Genomic DNA, 23,743 nt, shown 5'->3' with positions numbered 1-23,743 from the left:
ATGCTTGAACTATGATCTTAGCTTTGCTTGTTTGGATTGAACTTATTTGTTAAAACATTTTGAATGCTTTTGGATTGTTTATTTTTTGTTGTTTGAACTTATGTTTAATACATTTGATTTAGATTTCGTGTTTATTTTGCATCTTTAGACATATATGACCAATTATCCATTACATGTTTATGAATATTGATTATGAAACTAATGGCTAACCTCTCTTTTGATTGTGTTCTTAGCAGTTTAAGCTATATATATATAATCAATTGGCTAAATGATTTCAAAACCTTGTTTAAAATCTTTTACGAGTTTTTTTTATTTAATAAAAAGGGGGAGAAATGTTAAAAGCGTTTTTGAAGAAGAGTAGTGTTAAAGTAAGGGGGAGTAGTATTTTTCAAAATCAAAATTCATTTTTGAAATTAGAAAATCTTAAAATGTTTTGTTATATCAAAAAGGGGGAGATTGTTGAAAACATTTTGATGTTTCGATATAACAAATTAAATTAAAAGAATTTTAATTTTGAAAAAGATTTTTCTAAGCACATTCGATATATTAATCGAATATCAAAATATTACACAAAGTATTTCAAAGTTCATTTTAAATCCTCACTCAAGTGTAAAATTAAGTTTTAATCTTAAAATAATTTCAAAATGATTTTACAAAATATTTCGAACCATTTCAAAGCCAAAAATTCCAGATTGCTCAGAGGGAACCGATTCCCCCCAAGGGGGTACCGATTCCCCCCTGAATGGTTTGGCTCCGAGAATTCCAGTATGCTCGGAGGGAACCGATTCCCCCCCACTGTTCAACGGTCGAAATATTTGAATTTTACACTTAGGGAACCGATTCCCCATGAAGGGTACCGATTCCCCCCACGCTCCAAGCAGAAATATTAATTGTTTTCACACTTAAACGGCTACAATAACTTCATTAATGATCCCTAACGTTCAGAAGTGATTCAAGGTGTATTTAAGCAAGCTTAGAAGCCATTGATCAACAACAAGAAACATCAAGCAACTAAAATCAAGAGAGAATCAAAGAGAAAGCATCAAACCTCAAGTTTGAGTATTTCAAGCCTATTTTTCATTCAATATTCATTTTGGTTTCAAGAACACTTATTGTGCTCAATCGTATTTATTCTTGAGTGTTCTTTCTTTGTTCTAGAATTGTGCAAACATATTTGCCTTGTGAGGTTTTTCTTGTAAGTTTGCAAATTTGTAATCTTCTCTTTGAGAAAAGAGTGTTCTCAATAATTGGGGTATATTCTTGAGGGAGTTGTAAGGTTATCTCTTTGGCCTCAAAAGAAAGAACAAATTAGTGAATTTGTTGGAAAATCCTTAGTGTGGATAGCTAAGGTAGTAGACGTAGACTTTGGTTGATAAAGTCGAACCACTCTAAATCGTTGTGCAATTTTTTGCAAAAGCTTCCACAAATTTTTAATTGCCAATTCACCCCCCTCTTGGCCGATTCCGTCAATCGATTAACTCAACAAATATATATATCATTTGAGTCATGTCTTATTCTTATATCATCATCTAGGTTTCATCACTTAATCTCATATCATATAACATGTTCTATCCTCTTATGTTCACAAGACATACAATGCATACAAATTATATTCATATATGTCTTTACTCATGAATTCATACATCATACAAATCATATCATCTCTTGTTCTCATATGTTTCCAATACATCACATATATCACTAATGCATTTTGACCTAAACATGTAAATCATGTAACATATAAGAATATATATATATATATAATATATATATATTCATTTATATATACTAATACACACATAATAATCATATAACATTTTAAAAGTTACTTCTTACCATAGTAACTCCATCATTGGCTCATCGCAAGCCAATGTGTGTTCAAGAACCTAAGTACAAAATATATTGCACTCACCTTAGCTTTGCTTTGATTCGATCCTCTCTTTGATTGTTCCAGAACTTGTTTAGGCTCAATATCTACATAAACATAATTTCTGAAACAATTATCACCAGCCTAAACCTTATAACTTGATATTAATAACTTAGGCTAATTTAATGAACCAAAATTCCATTTTTCCTATAGGGGTGTATCGATGCACTATGGGTGCATTGGTATACAAAATAGCTTCCCGTGCATTGATCACCCCTTAATGCATCGATGCATTTTCAAATTTTGTCTTAGTGCATCAGTACACACTCATAGTGCATCGATGCACCTGCCCAAAATTGCCCGAAATTCATCAATACTTCACCCAAATTTTCATGTATAAAATCCTTATCATACTACTAAATTCATCTATAACAACTTTAACCAATTCCTATCATTCCAACACCCTATAATCTTCCATATTTTGTCCAAATTCTTAAAGCTAAGAATCATACCAAATTTTCCATGTTATCCAAACTTAATTCTAACACTTCTACCTTCTTATTCTCATAGATGACAAGTCAAATTCATCCTCCAAATTCATTTAAACCTTCTTATTCAAAATTTCACTTAAAAACCCATTTTCTTTAATCTTTCATAACTTCTTTATCTTCTGATTTTAATACAAATTAAGCTTTCCTTAAGCTTAATTATCATCTAAGGATCAAAACCCAACCTTTAATTGAACAAATAACCAACTAATTAGAAAACTTACCTTTGCTTGGAACCTCACGTTGGAGAAGAGAAGAAGATGAAGATGGGAGAAATGTCTGAAAATTTAATTCCCAACATATACTCCACATGGGTATTATAATACCCATTAATTATTATTTTTTTTATTTCTTTTGTTCAATGACCATTTTGCCCTTTATTTCCTTTGATAATTACTAAAAACTTTCAGGAAATACTTTCAATTAAATCATTGAACCTTTCAATTTTTCCACTTTAATCACCAAATTCTGAAATTTTACAATTTAATTACTAACCCATAGTTTGGGATGTTACAAATCTCCCCTCCTTTTAAGAAAATTCGTCCTCGAATTTTCACTGTACCTCTTGATAAGAATATATCTTCTAATGTTCTCATGTTACTTCCCTTAATCTTTCTTGTCATTATTAAAAACTTGTTGTTCAATCTTTTAGCTTTTCAACTTCCTTTTCCCTTTATACATTCATCTACTATCATTTATCATATAATCAGTAACATATAATCTCAATTTATTTCTATATTTTCTCTCTTCTATTCTGCATTTTCCTTTAACCTTTCTAAAATTGCATATAATATCACTCATTATATAAAAATCTCTATTCTCATTACTTAACATCATAAGTCAATCAAATTCCTCATAAATTTTTAATTGCCTTACAACAATAACCAAACTTTTATTCCATCCTTACTTGATTGCCTCTAAAACTTCTTTAATACATATAAATCATTCTTCATTTCTTTGACTACATTTACTTGACGAAGAACTCAATCTTAAATCTTCTTTAATTGACGAAATTATACATGTTTGCCATCCTTAGTTGTGTTAGGACCATTGTGGCAAATGGTCGAGTATGAAGGACTCGACAAAATCTACTTCGAGTGTGGTGTTTATGGACACAGTTGATTTGTGTCTGATGAGGCAGAAGACTCCTGCTAATTTTGAAGCTGTTTCCGAGGACGATGGAATTGAGGGTGGCCGCATGGATTCTAGCAGTGCTAATCCGATGCCGCCCTTTGGCCCTGGATGCTGCCTTAACGGTTAACGAGGAATGAGAACACTTGAACGACAGCCTAAAATTAATACTCTGGTAGTAATATTAATTTTCCTTCCTCTGTATCTATGGCAGCTTCATTGTACAATATCCAATCTATATTGAGTAATTTCTAATGCAATATTGTCGAGTAGTAATACAAAAGCAATATACAACAGAGCAGTGGAGCAACAAGGAAAAAAATAAGGCCAAAAATAGTATATGTTCATCATGCCTCCGGCTTATTTCCTTCTTCCATTTCTGTCTTATTTTCTTCTCCCATTTTGTGTATGCACGCGGCTCCTAAGTTCTTCGAAAGCCTTCATGCTTTCCGCATCAAAACCACCCGCGAACTGGCAGAGAAAAGAAATCTAGTCACTCATTTATTTTAACATTTCAAACAACATAACTTGAAGCAATGCAAATAATTCGTTGGATTGCAATGCAATCAGAGAGTTTGCGTGGTAAAGATCTTATACTAGACATCTTGAACAAGGGAACCAAGTGCAAAGCTAAATACCTGATGAACACGGAAAGCAAAACGAACCCCTTGCAGAAGTATAAACTCTCGGTTGGGTTCTTTCTCCGGTCCACTTAATGCATCAAGTTCTGATGCTACGCGTTTCATATATTTCCTTGCCAATTGAACAGATGAAAGCTTGATCTGCATAAGAAAAACATACACTTATAATTACAATTTAAACAGACAAAAGATCTACATACTAATTTTCTATTTGTTGTGGTAGTTTCATCCGTGCTTGCAATTCCATCATCAATTAATCATAACAACGAGCCACTTATTGAGCTATGTTCCATGTATAACCGAACCAAACCAAACCTTTTAATTTATTGTTATGGTTCATACCTTGCCAACAATCCCAGAATCTAATAACCAATTAACCGGAATTCCAAACTCCCTGTACCGTGCAGCAGCCATGTCTCTTGTACGTAAAAGTGCATAAACGCTTTGTTCCACTCTGAACAAAAACAACAAAATGAAATAGCAAATCAGAATATGACAAGAGAAAGTGCGTCTCTACCATTCTACAAGATAGTTAATTTATACTGAAATGACCCTCAAGGAAAACTAGAAGAATAGTCCTCTTTAGATTTTATTACTTTAAGGAGAGTATTGCTTCCAGGTTCAGAATTAAACTAAATGAATCAGAATTGACTTACTTTTCAAGCAATTTGTACATCTTCTTCAGTGCAGCTTCACATGGAAGGTTGGGATCATCAACAAAGGAAGAGACCTGCTTCTCCAACTTCACTAGGTCCTGGTATTCAAATGCTGCCTCTCTTAATGCATCAGCCTTTCCTTCAGGCCAATCGAAATGCTTGAGAACTGCTCGTTCGTCAACCTAGACAGCGCAGAAAGATAATTCAGCAAATATAGTAGACACTAGACATGCAATTTCTAGAGTATCTGTTGGACAAAATGAACAACTGGATTCATATATAATAGTACATCTTGCCACAAAGAAATGATATTAAGTCTTTCATAATGACTGGTAAATAATAGAGCTGACAATGGAAAGCAAAATCTAGCGTCTTAGACCCATGGTTTGGTTCCAAGATGAATCTTCTGCCATATTACCTCAAAAATCTGTGCTTCTTTTGTGCAATAAGAAATCTTTCAAATTCAAATTACCACTACTTCTGAAAGAAATACATATTTTAGATCTTGAATATTTTATTCCATACCAAGAAGGAAAGTTCCTCATCTAGCCAATTTACAAAAGCCACCAGGTCTTCTATGTTGGTGAAAGAAGCTGCTCCAACTTCAGTGGCCAAGGACTGAACGAAGTCACCTTGTGATTCCACATCAGCTTTTACCTGGATGAATCCATATGATCTCATATTGTTAAGTTTGGTTAAATAACACCTACACTTGATCTGAAGATTAACAGATAAATGGAAGGAAAGGAAAACTTTAACATACAGCTAACAGGAATGACGATCTATTCTCAATCTCTCCGATCATGTTGCTCCTAGCATCTGATGTATTAGATGTTGTAGAAATCAAACTTGAAGTTTCCTTCTTTGACTCTCGTTTCATCAATGTCTGATAAAATTCAACAAGTTCAGGAGCTCGGTGAACTTTCTCACCACTGCCTGCCCCTCTAGGCAGGCTGCCTGGAGGAGGAGGCGGAGGTGGTCGTCCACCAGGAGGTGGCGGCGGCGGCGGCGGCGCTCCAGGTAGTGGAGGTGGAGCAGGAAGTTGTCCCGTTGTAGAAGTATCTGTGCCAGCAGAACTGCCACTGGATGGCTTTGGTGGTGGTCTGGGCACCCTAGGTGCCCTCTTTTCAATGTGAGCAAGTTTCATCTTGCTTATAGTTTGGGAGTCTACAGTCTTATCGCCATTGGATTGCTCACTTGTTTCACCAGAAACAACGGTCTTCTCCTTTATTTGAGCAAGTTTTGGTGGTAAAGTTACAGGTGCCTTTGCTCTAGACTCAAAGTTTGAGTTCTCACCAAACCTCTCTGCCCTTGCTTGTTCTGCTTTTTTCTTAATTTGTTTCTCCCTCTCCATGGCCAACTTATGGCGGTCCTTATAAGCAGGATATTTTTCCTCTAGATTTCCATCTACTGATTTAGACATTAATTGGAATGATGTTGCAACAGAATTCAAAGAGCCACCAGAAGGTTGAGTCCTAATGTTTGGAAGAGCAGAAGCATCCGGTGAATCAGTGGATTCTTGGTCCATTTTACCAAAAGTTGTGATTGCAACACCATCAGCTGCATTCCTTAGCATAAGTGATTCTAATGGACCCCGATTGCGGAGGCTCAAGCTAGTCCTGCTTGGAGAGCCACCAGAGAAGGATCTGGCTGGTGATGAAAAAACACTTGAATCATCTTTGCTCTTTCCCCATTTCTTCAGCTTTTGGATTAAGCTAGGTCTCTTACTGAGATTGCTATATCTGCTGTTAGAACTGTCGATGGAAGCATTATCAAAATCCTCACTTCCAGGAGAGGACGGGTGCGAGTAGTTGCTTTCAAGATCTGTCTCGCCTTGCCCACGTTCTGACCCTGCATATTCTAATAGTAACCTTTTAGCCTTCTCTTGGGACTTGGGGCTCAGACTTTTATTGAGATCACGAGCAGATATTTTTCCTCCAGGCGTCTGGTAATTACGAAGTTCGTATCTCAAGCATGCATTGACCCAACGAAGGTACACTAGTTCTTCAACTTCACTAAATCTGTTCATCTGAAGTCCTTCCACTTGTTTTAGCAGATCTTCATTTGCATGTTTTAAAGCATTGACCTCTTCTCTTGCCCTGGATGTAATTTCAGTCTGTGATAACATAAGACAGAAAAAAAGAATCACATATAAAGCACAAACTACAAACTAGAACATTTATGTTATGACTGGTCATACAGCCTAGGACTGATTTGTTTAGCTTATGAAATAATTTTCCAAAATCTGTATCATAGCATTCCCTGAAAATCTTCTAAACCATTTTGCTAGCTTGCTGGCCTTGTCTTTTCGTTTTTCTATTGTAAAAGGTTCAGGCTTCTGAATTTTAAAGGGAAATGTCATCATCAAATATTCGGCTAATAATCATCTCAATAAACTTAAGATGCAACAATGTAAGTTTTCATGCAGTCCGCAATTTTCTTATGTTGGTCTTACTCGGCAAATCCTTACACAGTTAAGACTAAAAGGCTCCCAACCATTTACATGAGTTCAGAATCCAATACATAGGAGATTTCCGTGGGACTTGCCTCTGTCATGTTGGAAAGGGAGGCTATTTTCGCTTCAGCGGCATCCAGTTTAACAATTAACTCCCGCTCTTCATGCTGAAGCTCTTTATTCTTTCTCCTAAGCTCCACAACTTCAATTTCTAACTCCTTCAAAGCTTTCAATTTCTTCTCAATCTCAGCATCACTGTTGATGGCTTCTTGCTCTTTGGATTGAAGAGTAGAAACTTGTTGCTTGAGAAACAATAACTGAGCTTTTGTTTGGTTAGCATCAAGCTGAATTTGCCTTTGTAGCTCCTTAATTTTGTTCCTTGCCACCTCCAGCTCCTTCTTTACAGGAGCTCCACGAGCAATCTCCTCTTGAAGCTTCTTCCTCTCGGCCTGCAAAGAGTTTATGGTAATATTCAGCATGTCGATTTCAACTGTCTTGATCTTCAGCTGCCTTTGTAATTCAATAATATCAGATTCCTGCTCCTTCAAACCATAGTACTCGAGCAATTCACCCTCGAGCTTTACTTCCCTCTCCTCCAGTTCCCTTACTAAATTGCGCAACCTTTCCAGTTCACTCGCATTGTTTGCCATCTCGGTTTCATACATTTTGTCTTTCTCTTCCCTGTCATATTTGTCAGTAGGTAATGGATATTCAATTTCCCCAGAGAGAAGATCTTCAAACTCAGGTAGAAAATCTTCATCACCAATATCTGATAGGTTATCATTAGCTCGATTAAATATGCTGCTAATCAATTTAACTTCTTCCTCCTCCTCTTCTTCCTCGCCCTGTAAAATGCATCACATCTCAATCATTGGTAGAAAATAACTAATAAAGGACCAGCCAATATTTTTCATCGAATAAGTTACATATATACTTAGTTACTTACATCTTTTCCTTTGAGGCCATCATCGTGATATCTAAAGTGCTTCTTGTTTTCCTCATTTTCTGAGTTTCAGTGTCATCAGAGAACAAGTTAACAAAACATAATCAAGCACAAATACCACATAAGTAAAAAAGAAAGACAAAACCATAGGTTAGCAATTAAAGTAAACCATGAAGAAGTAGGTTTCAGTAATTGGAAACTATCAATCAATGAAAAAACATGCAATCTTTCACCTTTTTTCCTTAATGACTATGCCCTGGGATTCTAAAAATTGGAAAAAAAAACCCTAAGAAATTTAAAAGCTGGGTACCTGAAGGTTTTGATGACTTTGAGTTTTTGACATTGAGCCGCTTAACTGCAAGAGCTGCAATTGAAGCGGCAAGAAGGACTCTGACTAGCATGTAGGATTTGTGTATATAGAAACCCTCTTCCTCCACTCACCTACAGGAAAAAAAAATACCCAATAGACATCCCTACTCCACTTCTCCTCATCTCCCATCATTATTGTCTTAAACCATTATGACCCTTTAAATGAAAGAGCTTGTAAATGCTATCCCGTTGCAAATTCAAGCAGGAGAAGCCTAGTTTGAGAGTTAAAAATATGTTGAACTATAATAGCTAATCCAGATAGAAACGTTCCTAAACCATTAACATTATCATGTTATCAAATTTGTAGACCATTCAACGAAAAACTAATTCTATTACACACAAATTCACTTGCTAAGTAGAATCCAAAACACCTGTCTTGCTAAGAGCTACAGCAACCACCAATAACAAGTGGTCAGTTTTGCTTCCGATAAGAATGAAAAATTAATCAAAGTGATGTACAGTAAAAAACACGGCCGAAACCAAAGCTTAAAAAGACACCAGAAACTGTAAATTTGAACAAAAAGGCAAGCTTGCTAAAAAAAGTCTTTTGTTTAAGGACTACGTATCAATTTAATTCAATGTTTCTGTGCCAACTAATTTATCGGTGTTTTGTCCGATTAAATCTCTAATAATCAAGCTTTTGGAAGATTAAAGGGAAAGCATGAGACTTTTTTGGACCCAAGCCATAGTAAAGGCTGAAACTTGATTCCAACAATTTGCTTAATGGACCGAAGCGAATGCTGGGGTGCATCCAAGCAAAAACCAATATAAACCCAACTTTTTGGTGATTGACATTGTTGGACTTTTTGGATTTTTCTTTAGGTTTTGGTAGCTTTCATTTGATGGAATGAAAGACATCCATGTCTCTCTTTCTGAGCCACAAAAACAAAATCATCTGCGGCTGTAATTAGTATGGATAATACACATCATAGCACGTCTTAGTTATATCAGACTAAAAATCCTTAATTTTTTCCAAAATATTGTAAAACCAATGGTGGGGTTCTGGTGAAATTTGTGGAATTGAAAATGAAAGTTGTATTATGCAATTGGCTCTACTGGTACAAGAAAAATAAGGGAAATAAGCAAATTGAGTTCTGTTAATATGGTGATAATGGGAAATGAAAGAGCAGACAAATTTATCTACGGGAATGGATAAATATAACCCAAAAGATTCCTTTTATTTTTTTCTGGCATAGGAATTTTTTGGTGTTAACTAATTGTCGAAACTGTCTTTCGGTTGGGTCCGAAATTAGGCTTCGATGTGAATGAATTGGGTTAGAGTCGCCACCGATCATTTTAAAAACATTTAAGTAGATCGGACACATCTTACCTGATCTGCGTTTTACCAGAAATATATCGAGTTCAGGAGTCGGTTACGGTCAAGGAATGATGAACACCCTTGAACCACCCTTTCGATACCAATTAATTTATGTTTTAAATGGCGAAAATTAAAATTTAAAAATTCGATTCAAATTACTTACCTTTGATTGGTTGAAAAATATCCCTAAAGTCGAAAATATTATTATATTGTAAAATAAAAATGAAAATGAAAAAATAAGAAAAATAAATAATATAATAATAATAAAATAAAACAGATAACAAAGATAAATAAAAGTTAATAAAAAAGAAAAATAATAAATAAATAAATAAATAAATAGGACCAAAATGAATGATATTGAAAAACATGGATTAACCCAAAAATTAAGTTCCATTTCCACGTACTAAAGAATCAATGTCCATTATATTCCAATAACCAACTTCCCACCAAAAGAACTTTGTAACATACACAAGCATTAATGTTGTATTCACAGGCATAGAATCTGAAACTTTACCATTGGCTTCATACTGTTTTATGCGATAAGTGACAACGAGAACAGCCCATGACATCATCCCGAATCATTAGCCTTGTACACAGGTCGGTGGCCAGTGGGTGATATTGGGCCCTCGACCCTCCTTCCAGGGAGAATCAATTAAAGTGCTGCTTCAAACTTTCCGTAAACAAAAATTATTTTCCGAGCAATGGCACTGGATCTTGGCCATATTTCTAGAAAACTCCGCAAACCCTGCTTCTTGAGAAAATTCCATGTTTGAACGATGGATCCACCAGCATGTACCATTGTATACCATAGTAAGATAACAAAAGTAGGACAAAGCGAGAAAAGCGATAACATAAAGAAATACACGAGTGCAGGTGAATGAACTGTCTTTCCTTCTGTTGCTCCTATATTTTTTGTTTTTGCGTCTCTCTTTGATCTCTCAGATTGATCGCTTTCTGCTCTTTGATTTTTGGTCTTTGCTGGTCTTCGATACTGATAATGAATCCCCCCAATGTTATCACAGTTGCGTCCTCCTCTGCAATAAAAGAGAACTTAAACTTTTGGAGAATGAGATCTGTCATTGAACCATGAATAAAAGGGAAATGAGAATATTAATTTAAAGAGAATATGAAATCAGAGATATAATGGATAGCTCGGTATTTCTCAATTTCTTCCTCCAGTCTCGCCTCCCTTCGATCTTTTCTCCTCGAGTCCATCCTCTTATCAAGGGCTTCCCAAACAGCGTCAGCTTCTTTATCCTCTTCATCGTACTCTGCAGAGGCAAAAGACCCACATCGTTCCATTCAAATTCATCAAATTCCTGATTCTCATCGTAGCCCTTATCCTCGCCTTCATCGTCTTATTCATCATCCGAGTCTCCAGTCTGCAAAGGTTCGGGCTGAGTAGGTGAAGGGCTTGAATCTCCAACGAGCTGTAATTTATTGTCGAGTCCATCTTGTTTTGGAATCGAGCACTTTGGCTCGGGGGTTGCAACATCTCTAACTTGGAGTTTTCCACAGTGGCTCCCCCTGGTGCCCCAAATGAAAATTGCTTCTCCTAGAAAATGGGGAGGATTTCCATTGATTTGACAAAACTTCAACCCTCACTAGAACCAGAGAGTTTTGCCATGAAGGTTTAGCCGTTGTAATATCGTAGTCCCCCCGTTTAAAAGCTTCTACAAATCTAAAGAGAAAGCAACGAGAGGAAATGGAAAATATTGACTAGTCTGAAGAACCTTGGATTCCATGACGCAGTGCTATCTTTCCCCTTGTTTTTTTCCGACCATTTTTAATCCACAGAAGCAAAGCAGAAAGCTACAATAGAGAAGAAGAGAGGCAACCCCCCAGTGTGTTTTTCGTTTCTGCCCCCTTTTTAAATTAAAAAAATGCTAGATTTGAAAGTGGAGAGCACATTGCGTGAGTTTGAGGGGGAAGTGGTCGGCACCATAGGAGTGGGTAGTTGTTCGTGAGAAAATGTAAATGGGATAGTAGGTTGTTCGTTGGAAATGAGGGACCTGAAAAAATTAATTATAATATATAAATTAATAATAATAAATAATATAATAAAATATTTTTGTAGACCCGAACAAAAACGAATGTCTACACTAATCAATATATTATCCAAAACAGCAGGTGGCTCATAGCTCTCCTGTGACTCCTCACGGCCCTCAACTTTGGAGGATTGAAATTTTCTAGGCCTCGGAATTGGTTTTTGTTTTTTTTTTCTTTTCAGTGAAGTGGGTATTTGTTATGCACATAAATAAATCCATGATTTTTACTGCGGACTCGTAGTTTGAATAACATTGAACAGTAAAGATAAAATTAAACAGCAACTAAAATATAGAGCAGAGATAACATACCCGGTTCCAAGCTGTTACTGTTACTGGCAAACAAGCAATTAACAGAATAGCTTAAGGTTGGAGAGAAGTGAAGTTTTATTCTTCGTCAATATTTACATAGTCGGAGGGTATGAACCTATCGGTAGTCGGGTTAACAGAGGGTATTAACTTGTTGATCTGATTACGCAATGTAATTGTATCCGTTCTTGCAAGTAACAGTATAAAAAATGTTTTTTTTTTTATGAAAATCAATGAAAATAAGACAGGATGCGGTATGAATGCACACATGAAAGATGTTGATTCCCGAATTCTTTCATCCCATTTAGTTCTTCAACAGTTAACCAATATGAAAATGTAAGAACATGAAAAATGAGAAGAAGATAAAATCCAACTATCAAAACTCTGACCACAGCTCACAAAATCAATAAAGATTTTCTCATGTTGCATTTCATCACTCCACGGAATTTCTTATTTAGTCTTCCTACGTTCTAACATTTTCAAGCTGTCAGTGCTGAATGTACTTTTTTTTTACAATCAAGCTTGGTCTAACCATTTCCATCTTCGTCCCACCTCCTCAAGGACCTTAGCTCGGCCTTGGCTTTTTCTTGCTTCATCCTCTACCCAGGATCTGCAATTGAATTCATTGTTTTTCTTAATTACAACTATGTATCAGTACATTCTAAAATACAATTAGTGAGATAGGTCAGGAACCAAGGAGTCCTTCCAAGTATTTATTTTGCATTACTATAGGATAAGCCTACTGAGTCGAGTAAACCAGCTTTTGTGACACTAGCATTAACGTATGGAAAAGAGTGGAGGGGGTAAGCAAATTCAGCACTCACTTGAGAATCTTGATAGCTTCTATCTCAGCTTCCAAAATGTATTTTGCATCAAGTATTCCTTCTAATTTGGATTGTAAACCATTGTGCATATCTTGCAACTTACTCCGCTCAGTAACATACATAGTCCTCTTAGATGCAAGCCTTCTTGACATCACCGCAACCTCTTCTTTGAGACTAGAAACCAGTTGCCTCTGGCAGTCCATTGCTGCCTTTTCCTTCAAAGACTCAACAGCATATTTCTCCTGAACAATCTTCTCCTGTCCCAGGTCCTGAACTGCCAAAAGGTAAAGCTTCTCCACTTCAGAACCTCTGGCTCTTTCTTCATCCAGCTTTTCATTCCAAAAACTCTGTATTTCTCCCTTTTCAAGCAACTCGGACTTGATTTCTTTCATTTCAGCTCCTTTTGAAGAACTCTCCATTTCCAGCTTCACCAACTCATTGGAAATTGCTTCTGTCATCCTGCCACTTGTCAAAGCCACTGCTGCTTGTGCTTTTGATGAAGGTTTAATTGGTTGAAAACGCTTGCTTTGTCCTACAAAATTTAGATATAGATTTGTATGAAGCACAGTAAGTGAATGCAGTGCTTGATTTGTCATCTTAGACCGAAAAATAGCACAAAGAATAACTCTGCCCATTCATATCTTTGCCTTAGTTTAGCATCAGCTCTTCGCACTTTCTTGGCAAAAACCACTCATGATTCCTAATGGTATCCTCTTGTATATGACATGGTAGTCAGTTTTCAGTGCTATCTAGAAAAGTGATATTACTCAAGAGAATTCCTACCATTTACATATTAAATACTTACTTGAAAGGAAGAAGAAAAGTCAAAGGTATTGCGAATGAATGTAAGTAACAAACCAAGATAAGAATTGTACCAAAAACTTTTCTGAGTATGCTATTTTCTCCATCCAACATGTCTATAAAAAGTCCAGGTGACAAATCTGGACTGATCTCCTTCAAATCCATAAAATCTACCTTTGTCCTTGATATCTGGACTGTACACAAGTTAGGTTTTAAGAGCTATGAAAAGATTGGTGAAGCATCAGTCTAACAGTTCCGAAGCACATAAAAGAAATTTTAGGAGATGGTCAGGGAGATTAATTGTACCTGCTCCATTACTCCTGGCTCAAAGTCATACTCTACTGAGGCTTTCCAGTTTATAAGATCCTCTCGAGAAATAAATCTAGAAGAACAGGCATACTTCGCTGAGTCAAGAAGTACTTTTCAATAATTGATGAAATTTGTGAATGACTGTGCAGCTTTACCGGTCAGGAAAGAAGACTCCTCCTTGTGAACCATCAGAAGCAGTGTTCCCGCCTGAAAGCTTGCTGGGGATGATGCCTGCCTCTGCCAAAGCTAAATCCAAAGTTCCAAGGAGAACAACTCTTATTTTTCATCCCTTTTTTCTTTGTTTTTTACGTGGAAACGTCAAATTGAGCTTTACCTTGAATGGACTCAAAATCTGGGTCATCGGCACCAACATCATCAAAGGCTGCAGTTTCTGAACCAGAGAGTGCAATGGATGGAACAATCCTATGCCTAGGATTCCTACAAGATAATAGGTTCCCAAATCAGATCAGATCATGCAAAAGAATATTCTCAGAGCTTCCTATTTTCAATTTCAAACCATTTCCCAAAGATAAGTACAGGACAACTACTACCTTTCCAAAAACAAACTCGTTCGAACAAGCCATCTAGCATACTCCCTTCTTGTGCATAATTCATCAGGTCTTACATCAACTTCAATTATCTGCAAGCCTTAATTACACGATACAATCATATGCAGTTCATTTGAAAAAGACCAGAGATGATTTTACATAAAAAGAAGCTTCAAGAAACAAACCTTCAGCTTCTTTAAAACCAACAAAGCTTCCTGCTGAGTGGAATCAACAGCAACAGATACCACAATGCGCTCATACTTATGACTAGGTGCTGAAAGTGTCAAGGAAGAACAATCAAACTTTCTAAAGAATTCGGTGCACAAATCAAATAGATTACACATTATACTATTGTTCGAAATTATGGCCTCAAGAACACACTAAAGTTAGAAGTTCTGGTTGTAATAGTTTACCTTGTTCTGTCCGTCCACCAAAAGGCAATCTAAAATGTTGAAACATAAAGAAAAACAGAGAACTGAAGGGATCTATATAATTGACTAATTGACTGCCGCACCTGAAGGAACAATTTCGGTAACAGCAAGACGTACATAGTCGGGTACTGCCTCAGCAGCCTGTTCATCAGATTCAAGATAGTCCCTAGCTTCGGTATGGTCACTTTTCGCCTCCCTACAGCCAAAGACCCCGTGAAAAGTATTCAATGGACTCCTAAGCTCAATTTCAAACCCTGCAAATCTCAATTGAAATGCACTAAACATGAGTTCATAAAAACCCATTGTGTAATTTGTGTTCATTCTTGCAAGTAAAGGAAATCTTGATTAAAGAAAGAACCCACCTTTTCTGTAGAATAAAAAGTATGCAATGGAAATTGCAATAGCAAGTGAAGACCCAATAGCACACCCAACTAAAATAGAAGAAAATCCTGCAGAACAGCAACAACAACAAAAAAGCATTTCTAATTCGACCCAACTCTTATTCAAAGAAGAATTCTTCAAGAAAGAAACCTTTTTTCCTTGTTCTGGGAGTTGGAGGAGCTTGAACAACGGCCCAACCCCCATAGTCGTTGGGTATAAAATTAGGGTCGGGAGGGGACCAAGCAATGCTAGCGTCTGGGTGCAACAGAGAAGCGGAGATACGCAGTATTCGAGAGTTGGGAGATCTTTGATAACAGACAAATGAAGCTGGAGATGTGAAGGAGAGGCTGCCGCCACGGCGAGGAAGAAAGGATGGGGTTTGGGGTGCGACGAAGAGAGATGATGGAAATGCGGTGGTTGAGCCCATCCTCCTTTGATTAACAAAATTGGGGACTGAAATGGATAAAGGGACGATGAAGCAAGTAGCATCAATAACAACAGAGAGCATTGGATTGAATTGGAATATATACGATGTGAGCTTTGGAGTCTACGCTTTGCTCCCAGGCTCAGCCGCAGCCCTGAACCACTCGTCTCAACTGTTTCTCTTTTGGAACCACCAGGTTCGAGTTATTTAAATTTAAATGATTTAAAATTTGATCAATTTTTTAAATAAATAATTTTGATTCGAGTTCATAATAATTGAAGTAAACTATTTGATATTAATTTGAAGAACTTGCGAGAGCAATTTGAAAAAAATAATATATTATTTTTTAAAAAATTTAAAATTTAATTATTAACAATATTAATTTTTTAAATTATAATATAAAATTTTCGTGTACTTAAAATTTAAGTTCGAGTTTAAATTTGAGTTTAAATTGATCTTGAGTTCAAACTCCAATCGAGTTAAATGAGAATGTTTTAAGTTTAAATTTTTTCGAACGTATGATTTTAATTTTTGAATATAAGTTCAAACCGAACTTAATAATTTTAAATTTACAAACTTTCGGAAATCAAGTTCTATAATATTTGAACTCGAATCGTTTAAACCTCTAATATTTATGCGTTGAACACATTGTCGGCTCAAAATTATTATGTTAAAGTTGAATGGCTCAAAACGCTTAAAAGAAAGAGGCTTTTTGTTCATTTCATAAAACACAATGAGTTACCAACAAATAATTAGTTAACGAGTAATTAGTTTAGTCGGATGAGGTACTAGATCTCTTAAATAAGATTAAGTGTTCGAATTTTGACGTTTACGAATGAAGAAAATTAAAATGAAAAATTCGTCCTCGGATTTATAATACTCGATAAATTGGATTCCAGACATCAATTCAAAAACGAGTTCCTCGCCAAATCCAGAATGCATATCAAACCCTTCCAAAAATGCAGGGTAAAGAAATTAGCCAGAATGCCTTGTTGTCCATGGAAAATATTTTCAATATTTTTATTTATTTTGATTATATAATTTTTTAAATTTTAAATTTATCAAATAATCTAACTATAATAATATTTAATTTTAGGCGAAAAAAATAAATTTATAATTCAAAACTGATATGTCATTTTTTGAAACCTCTACTTTGATAAAATTTCAAATTTGACATATTTACTTTATAAAAATATTTAATGTGATATTTAAACTTTACGTACCTTTGAATTTTCGTTGATTGATTTAATATATACCAACAATATTAACTCATATAATGTGCGAAATATTTTGTCGAAAAGATATATATATATATATATATATATATATATATATATATATATAATATTGTGCTATCCTCTAAAATATTAACTAAGAAACAAATCACATATTCGTTTGCATTTTTGTTGTTTATCTAAATGGGGTTTACACATGGAGCACACTGATTCATACCCAAAAAGGTCGATGATCGCTAGAACAAGGCATAATCTGCCTCATTCCTTTGAACCTTGTCTAGGAAATGCCAAAGGCGTGAATACCCTGAGCATAGCCCTAGATGAGTCTGATGTTTGCCAGGCGAGATGGGTTCTACTGTGCACTGTAACATTCCAAATAAAAGAAAACATGACCTCCTCCCAAACAGCCTTAAAGATTTTGGAACATCAAGCACAACTATGGAGGACAGGCATGGCTCATCCACGGCCCCTCCCCGTATATCCACCATACCCTCTTCCATAAGAACCGCCACGAAAACGACCGCCACGTCCACGTCCGCGTCGTCCACCTCGGTATCTTGAAAATTCACCAAAAGTCTACACCACCAAAACCACAACATAAAAAAAGGTCCACATTACAGAGAGCTAATGGGAAGAATAAACAAGAAATGCATCAGTACCTCTGTGTCTAATTTCATTTGCTCGGAGAATCTCGGCAGCCTTCCGTTTTGTAAGTCATTTGCACGTGTACTAGAGAGAGTATCAAAAAAGTCATCCTTATTGTAGACAGGCTGTACAGTTACACCAAACTGATAGTGAGTAGGGACCCTTTATGCTAATCAAATTAATACATGAGTTAGATACAAGATAGCAGTACAACCTTCACTTGAATCTTAGATATCTCAGTGTCATCTTCATTTAGATAGCCATCTTCGTCACTAGCATCCCCATCTTTATCCTTAGAATGAGATTTGCTACTGTTACCAAGATGACCCCAGACTTCATCTTTCTTAAATTTCTCATTCATTGCTTCAAAATCAAAGTCTTCAGTAAATTTTGTCACTGGGCGTGAACTCTACCAAAAAGATCATAACCATCAATAATATAGTCAGTCTTGATGAATGATTATAACCACCAATAAATTCATTCAAATTTTTCTTAAAGAAACTTAATACACCAAAAAATTCATCCTTAAAACACCTACAAATTAACCCATCTAGTGAGTTCTACACAATAAATTACCTACTCAAATAAAAAGGTTTAGTATTTAATCACATAACTTCAACAATGCAACAATAATATTCGGCTTGCATCACCTTTTCAAATTTATAAAAATTCAAATTTAGACTACAAAATGTAAATAAAGTTTACCCCAGCTCCTCTTCCCCTTCCTCTGCCTCTTTCATGTCCTCTATAACCATGGCGAGATTGAAAGGAAGCTCCATTTGGCTAGGGAAAAATATTGAAAGACACTTGTCAGACCCTTTACAACCAACATTCAGTTAAGAAAATTATCATGAATGAAAGTCATCTATGAACTTAATGCAAAGCAAATTCTATACTACAATATTCTTCATTTCAATATGCGGTTGTAGCAAATCAACATGTTAAACAAAACAACACAGCAAACACAAAAACGGAAGTACAGCTCATGCCTGTCATGTTGTTTTCACTTTTGAGGGGCTGGCACTACTTAGAGGAAAAAGAAGAGAAGAAACCTGCAAAATATTTCCCTTGCGCAATAAAAATGCCCACCATCTATGTACTAACTAACAAGGCATAATCTACAGAAAAAAATCCTTACAAAGGGGACACATACTTCCACAAGAGAAACCACAAGGGTAACACATACCTCCAAGAATCCCTGCTTGGTTTAACTTTCCATATCAGTTCTAATTCCTATTTTTGCAATTCATAAATCATAATCATGTAACAACCTTCTCCAATAGCCTATGGTCAACAACCGAGAAGAGAACTAATGAAAACGTGTACCACTAATACATGAAAAAGAATTTTGAAATTTCAAATAAAACTCAAAATTCAGCAAAACATAAGTCAAGGTACCAGAACCGTTGTTTGTACTGTAAGGGCAGCATCATAAACATGTAGCTTGACAAGCAAATTTCTTACTATGATATTAAAAAAGGGGGAAATAATGGTGAATGTAGCACCCGCACTATTCTTATCATTTCACTGCAACTAATGTTGCCAAAGGCAGATGCAAAATGTTAATGTCCATTAAACTTATTAGACATCCTTGGCATCCAGTGTTCCATGCATTTTGGGCACTAAAACCTTGCGTCACAAAAGGCACAAAGGGTAAAAAAAAATGCTGGTCGAAGCAAACATGCTAACTTCTAAAATATAACTTAAGATTTGTTACATAACATAAGCTAATGTGTCCTAAAAATCAATGTATATGCAGAATCAAGCTTTGTAAAAATAGAAACTTTGAAGTACCTTTTGGGCAATATGGGAAGAAACAGGTAATGGCAATATTGGAGGCTGAGCTTCTGAGACAACAGGTGCTAATGGTTTAGGAGATAATGATGAGGACATTTGGACCACTTCCACATCTTTATGTGTAGTTGCTGCAGGCTGAGATGAAGGACCAACAGTAGATCCTGACTGCAAGAACTGACCAGGGGTTACCAATGAAGGTACAGATGTTTCTACACGAATAGAATTTGAAACCCCAATAACAGAGGATGCAGCTTGAGAGGTACTTTGAAACGGCAAAGTAAGGGTTTCACTTTGTTTGTTGGCAATTAATGGTACGATAGAATATAATTCTGGACCAGAACTCGTCAAAGGAGAAAGTGCTGGCAAGCTAGCACCAAGTGTAGCTGGAGGAAGTGCAGGACTTAAAGCTTTGTTTGGCAATGAAGCAGGCAAGGGTTCTGATGCAAGTGGAGCAGAAGGTGCAAGATGCAGAGCAGATGGCAAAGTAGAGGATGATAAAGAAGAAACTAAAGGAAGGGCACTTGTACTAGAAGGAAGTAAAGGAGAAGGAATTTCAGGCAAGCTTGAACTATGCAAGTTAGCAGGGCCAGCAGGCAAAGGAGCATTAAAATTAGGATATTGCAATGGTTGCTGCATGGAAGGAGGCATTAACAGTCCTGGAGACGGCCGAAGCAAAGATTGCTGATGCAAATGTGGAAGCCCATTTGGGGGGGCATAGTATCCTTGCCAATACATTGGCATAGCAAGCCCACCACCATTAACGGCGGGAGGTGGAGGTGATGCCCCCCATGACCCCATGTTTCCTCCAGGTTGATATAGGGGTAGTGCCGCTTGAAAATTTGACCCCGCTAATCCTATTTGAGTAGTGTGTGGAGTAAGATCGGTCAATGGTCCAGTAGCAGCAGATGGCATGCTTGCAATTGTGGAAACTGGGGGTGGAAAGTGAGACTGCAGGGTATGAAAAGCTTCAGGATTTGATATGTCAAACTTCGAATTAATATTTCATCTTTTAGTTCTTAACCTGGATAATTGCGGGATCATTGTTTATGGGAGGCGCAGGTTGTGCAGGTGGTGAAGATTTAACCTGTAAATCCTACATAAGCAAGCAGAAATGACATTTCATTAGTTACAGTAAATATATAAACATCTAGATGAATTTAATTACCGTGTAAGTGAAGAATAAAATCTTTAAGCATAAAAAACGTAATACCTTAATGTCACTTCCACGGAACAATATGTACTCATAAACTTTATCACTTGGGGGTACTTGGGGGCCATCCTTTTTCCTTCCTTCAGTTCCAAACGATCGCACTGCCCGTGCAAACATAAAAAGCATAAGCACATACTATGAATTCAAAGTAACAATCCAGAAAAGCGCATAATAAACAAATTAGACCAATAAGTAGTCTAATCTAGTAAATATAAGTTATGCCCAATCACTAAATTGAATTCAACGGTAAAACATACAAATCCCATCCCACGGAAAGCCAAGTGCTTGAGCCGAAGTCATCTTTTACATACAATCAAAGCACAAAATCATAAATAATAGAGTAACCGATGGTTATAAGAAGAGAAGAGGAAAGTACCGTTTCTTAGTCCGATACTGGACTCATCGGGGTTGATGTTGTAGAGAACGCCCTCGTATCTGATCTCACTCTTTGAAGTCAAGCTTATTAAGCTCCCTACGTAAGAATCGGCCGTTGAAGACGATTTCGAACTTGAATTGTCCGCCGCCATTACCCGATCTCTTCTCTTCTTCGGAAAGAAAGGGATCAGAGATTTCTTAGGTTTTCAATATTGTGAAATTGACGACCCCCTTCTCTCTGCTCGACAGTTTGTGATAATAATCTCATCTTTACTTCGTATTTTATAATAAGAATATCTCTATGATTTTTTATATGCCAGGATATGCTTTTTGCATTCATTATTGTTATTAAATTTTGGGATAAAATAAGTAATTAATTATCGGAATATTAAAAGTTATAACATATTATATAATTAAAATAATTTAAAACTTAATGATTATTAAAAAATTAATAATATGATTATTAATAAAATTAATATAATAGATTTAGACTTCAACTCTTTCTTTTTATTTTAATTTATTCTTAATTTTAAAAAGGGTAAATTACACAAATGTTCCTCCGGCTATAGGATATTGCTTTATTAAATTCATTGACTATTAAAAGTTACAAAAAGGTCATCTAATTATAGATTGTTGCTTTGTTGAGTCACTCGACTATTAAAAGTTACAAAATTATCACTCGACTATTCATTATGTTCCAAACTCGTCATTTTCCGTTAAAAATGACGGTATTTTGAACTAAACGTTAACCTGTTGAATGTGATATCATAAAATTTGAGCCTAGAATCTCAAATGACTATCATATCTCAATCGTCGTGTTAACGTCCAACTTAGACAACACCTAATTTTTTAACAGAAAAGGACACGATGGAAAATAATAAATAGTCAAGTGATCATTTTATAACTTTTAATAGTCGATGGGCTTAACAAAGCAACATTCTATAGTAGGAGGACTATTTTATAACTTTTAATAGTCGAGAGTCTTAATAAAATAATATTCTATAGTCAATGGACCATTTACATACTTTACCCTTTTAAAAATTATCTATTAATATTTTATGATTATATCAATTTAAGCTGTAAAATTTTATTTTACATTGCTATCTTCTTCTTATTTTAGAAAATTATTGTTAATGACAAAAATGAACGTGTTGAATTCTTCGACTCATTCAAATTTATTTATATGGAGCAAGCATTCATATTGTCAGGACCGATCCAATGAGTTTTAATATCCTGGGTGAGATAATAATTTTATGTCCCTATACTTGTACCGTATAATAGACAAAACGTAAATAAATTTTTTAAAACAAAATTGTAATAGAAATTATAGTCAAACAATATCAATATTAATACAAACTAAAACCTACAAGGCTACAAATATATATATATATATATATATATATATATACACACACTATAAGCACTAGAACACTGATGCCCCCTCAAACATGATGCACTGGGCTAAGGCCCATCTAGCATATGTATTGGGTCGGACTTGCATCTTGTACTTACTCTGTTTGCTCTGAATATTCTTATTTATCACGCCTTCATCGGTTGAATTGCCCTTTTTGGATTTTGACTGTCACTCTCGCGTTTCTCTACCTTATCTCGAGTGTGTTTATTAGGATAAAAGGTTGCTCGTGAAGCTCTCCTTGTAGAGCGTCGCCTCTTTCTCATTGGGATATCAATGGAAGAGACAATATTACATGCTTTGAGAGACTGTCCAGTGATATTTGTAGTAGGGATGGGCATGGGACCTGAACCCGACGATTTCCGATCAAACTCAACTTGATCGGGTCATATTTTTTTATTTTGATTTAGGGTTGGGTTGGTTTTTTAAAGGTGATGTTTGGGTCGGGGTTGGGTGAAAAATATCCGACCCAAAAAAATTTTACCTTATATATTTAGAAATAATTACAATAATACCCCTCTATATATTATTTTTTCAATTAAATCATTATTTTTATTGAATAAAAATAATATTTTATTATTATTTTAGGTCAAGTTTGGGTATATATTATGTGGGTCAAGTTGGATTTCGGGTGAAGGAGTCATTGTTCTCAGGTTAGGTCGGGTGGACCAAAAATCTGACCCAACTCGACTCATGTCATCCCTAATTTGTAGTTCATTATCTTACCCAATTTGCTTCTACTGCTAATTTAGTTGTCTCGTTTACTTTTGATCATCCCAATTATGTAATAGCTAAAATCTCGGGCTAGTAATTTCGTGTTTTTCCAAGAGGTATGTAGACCTCAAAATTCTTAATTAAAGTCGTCGGGCTTAATTGGATTGACATTGGGCCCGATTAGCATAAGAAGGGGTTTTTTTAATAGTTGAAGGATAAAGATAGACCAAAAGTTTGATTATTCTATTTTGAAAGATGAAAACCCTTTTATCTTTTTTCATCTTCTCATTATCTTTATTTTCATCCTTTATCTTCTTCTTTTAGTCTCCATAGCTTCAAGTGGGTGGTAAGAACTC

At 35.7% G+C, this 23,743-nt stretch overlaps 2 protein-coding genes and 1 pseudogene across 2 annotated transcripts; all 3 read right to left on the bottom strand.

Annotated features, from left to right (window-relative positions):
- Positions 1 to 3,725: 3,725 nt before the first annotated feature.
- On the bottom strand, positions 3,726 to 8,862 carry LOC120215984 (annotated as a pseudogene).
- A 3,681-nt stretch (positions 8,863 to 12,543) lies between these two features.
- LOC120215983 lies at positions 12,544 to 16,160 on the bottom strand. The gene is made up of 11 exons (XM_039213512.1): positions 15,727 to 16,160; positions 15,558 to 15,644; positions 15,279 to 15,449; positions 14,950 to 15,038; positions 14,768 to 14,856; positions 14,551 to 14,654; positions 14,372 to 14,462; positions 14,214 to 14,289; positions 13,982 to 14,096; positions 13,107 to 13,638; positions 12,544 to 12,892 (listed from the first exon to the last, which is right to left on the bottom strand). Exons 1-11 carry the CDS (start codon positions 16,082 to 16,084, stop codon positions 12,799 to 12,801), a joined length of 1,806 nt encoding a protein of 601 aa, XP_039069443.1. The 5' UTR covers positions 16,085 to 16,160; the 3' UTR covers positions 12,544 to 12,798.
- Positions 16,161 to 17,566: 1,406 nt separating this feature from the next.
- On the bottom strand, positions 17,567 to 21,507 carry LOC120215982 (protein decapping 5-like). Its single transcript, XM_039213511.1, has 8 exons — positions 21,264 to 21,507; positions 20,888 to 20,988; positions 20,699 to 20,770; positions 19,675 to 20,625; positions 18,586 to 18,663; positions 18,095 to 18,289; positions 17,895 to 18,005; positions 17,567 to 17,811 (listed from the first exon to the last, which is right to left on the bottom strand). Exons 1-8 carry the CDS (start codon positions 21,412 to 21,414, stop codon positions 17,692 to 17,694), a joined length of 1,779 nt encoding a protein of 592 aa, XP_039069442.1. The 5' UTR covers positions 21,415 to 21,507; the 3' UTR covers positions 17,567 to 17,691.
- Between the last annotated feature and the right edge of the window lie 2,236 nt (positions 21,508 to 23,743).

Source organism: Hibiscus syriacus, unplaced genomic scaffold (genome assembly GCF_006381635.1).
Source record: "Hibiscus syriacus cultivar Baekdansim isolate YM2019G1 unplaced genomic scaffold, ASM638163v2 tig00110156_pilon, whole genome shotgun sequence".
Lineage (NCBI taxonomy): Eukaryota > Viridiplantae > Streptophyta > Magnoliopsida > Malvales > Malvaceae > Hibiscus > Hibiscus syriacus.
This window is presented reverse-complemented; position numbering and strand designations above follow the sequence as displayed.

Coding starts and splice junctions, on each gene's coding strand:
- LOC120215983 (XM_039213512.1), bottom strand. CDS start 16,084: ATGCTCTCTGTTGTTATTGATGCTACTTGCTTCATCGTCCCTTTATCC. Junction 15,645..15,726: donor TCCCAGAACAAGGAAAAAAG/GTTTCTTTCTTG, acceptor GCTGTTCTGCAG/GATTTTCTTCTATTTTAGTT. Junction 15,450..15,557: donor CTTTTTATTCTACAGAAAAG/GTGGGTTCTTTC, acceptor TGAGATTTGCAG/GGTTTGAAATTGAGCTTAGG.
- LOC120215982 (XM_039213511.1), bottom strand. CDS start 21,414: ATGGCGGCGGACAATTCAAGTTCGAAATCGTCTTCAACGGCCGATTCT. Junction 20,771..20,887: donor TCCGTGGAAGTGACATTAAG/GTATTACGTTTT, acceptor TTGCTTATGTAG/GATTTACAGGTTAAATCTTC. Junction 18,006..18,094: donor TATCTAAGATTCAAGTGAAG/GTTGTACTGCTA, acceptor GTAACTGTACAG/CCTGTCTACAATAAGGATGA.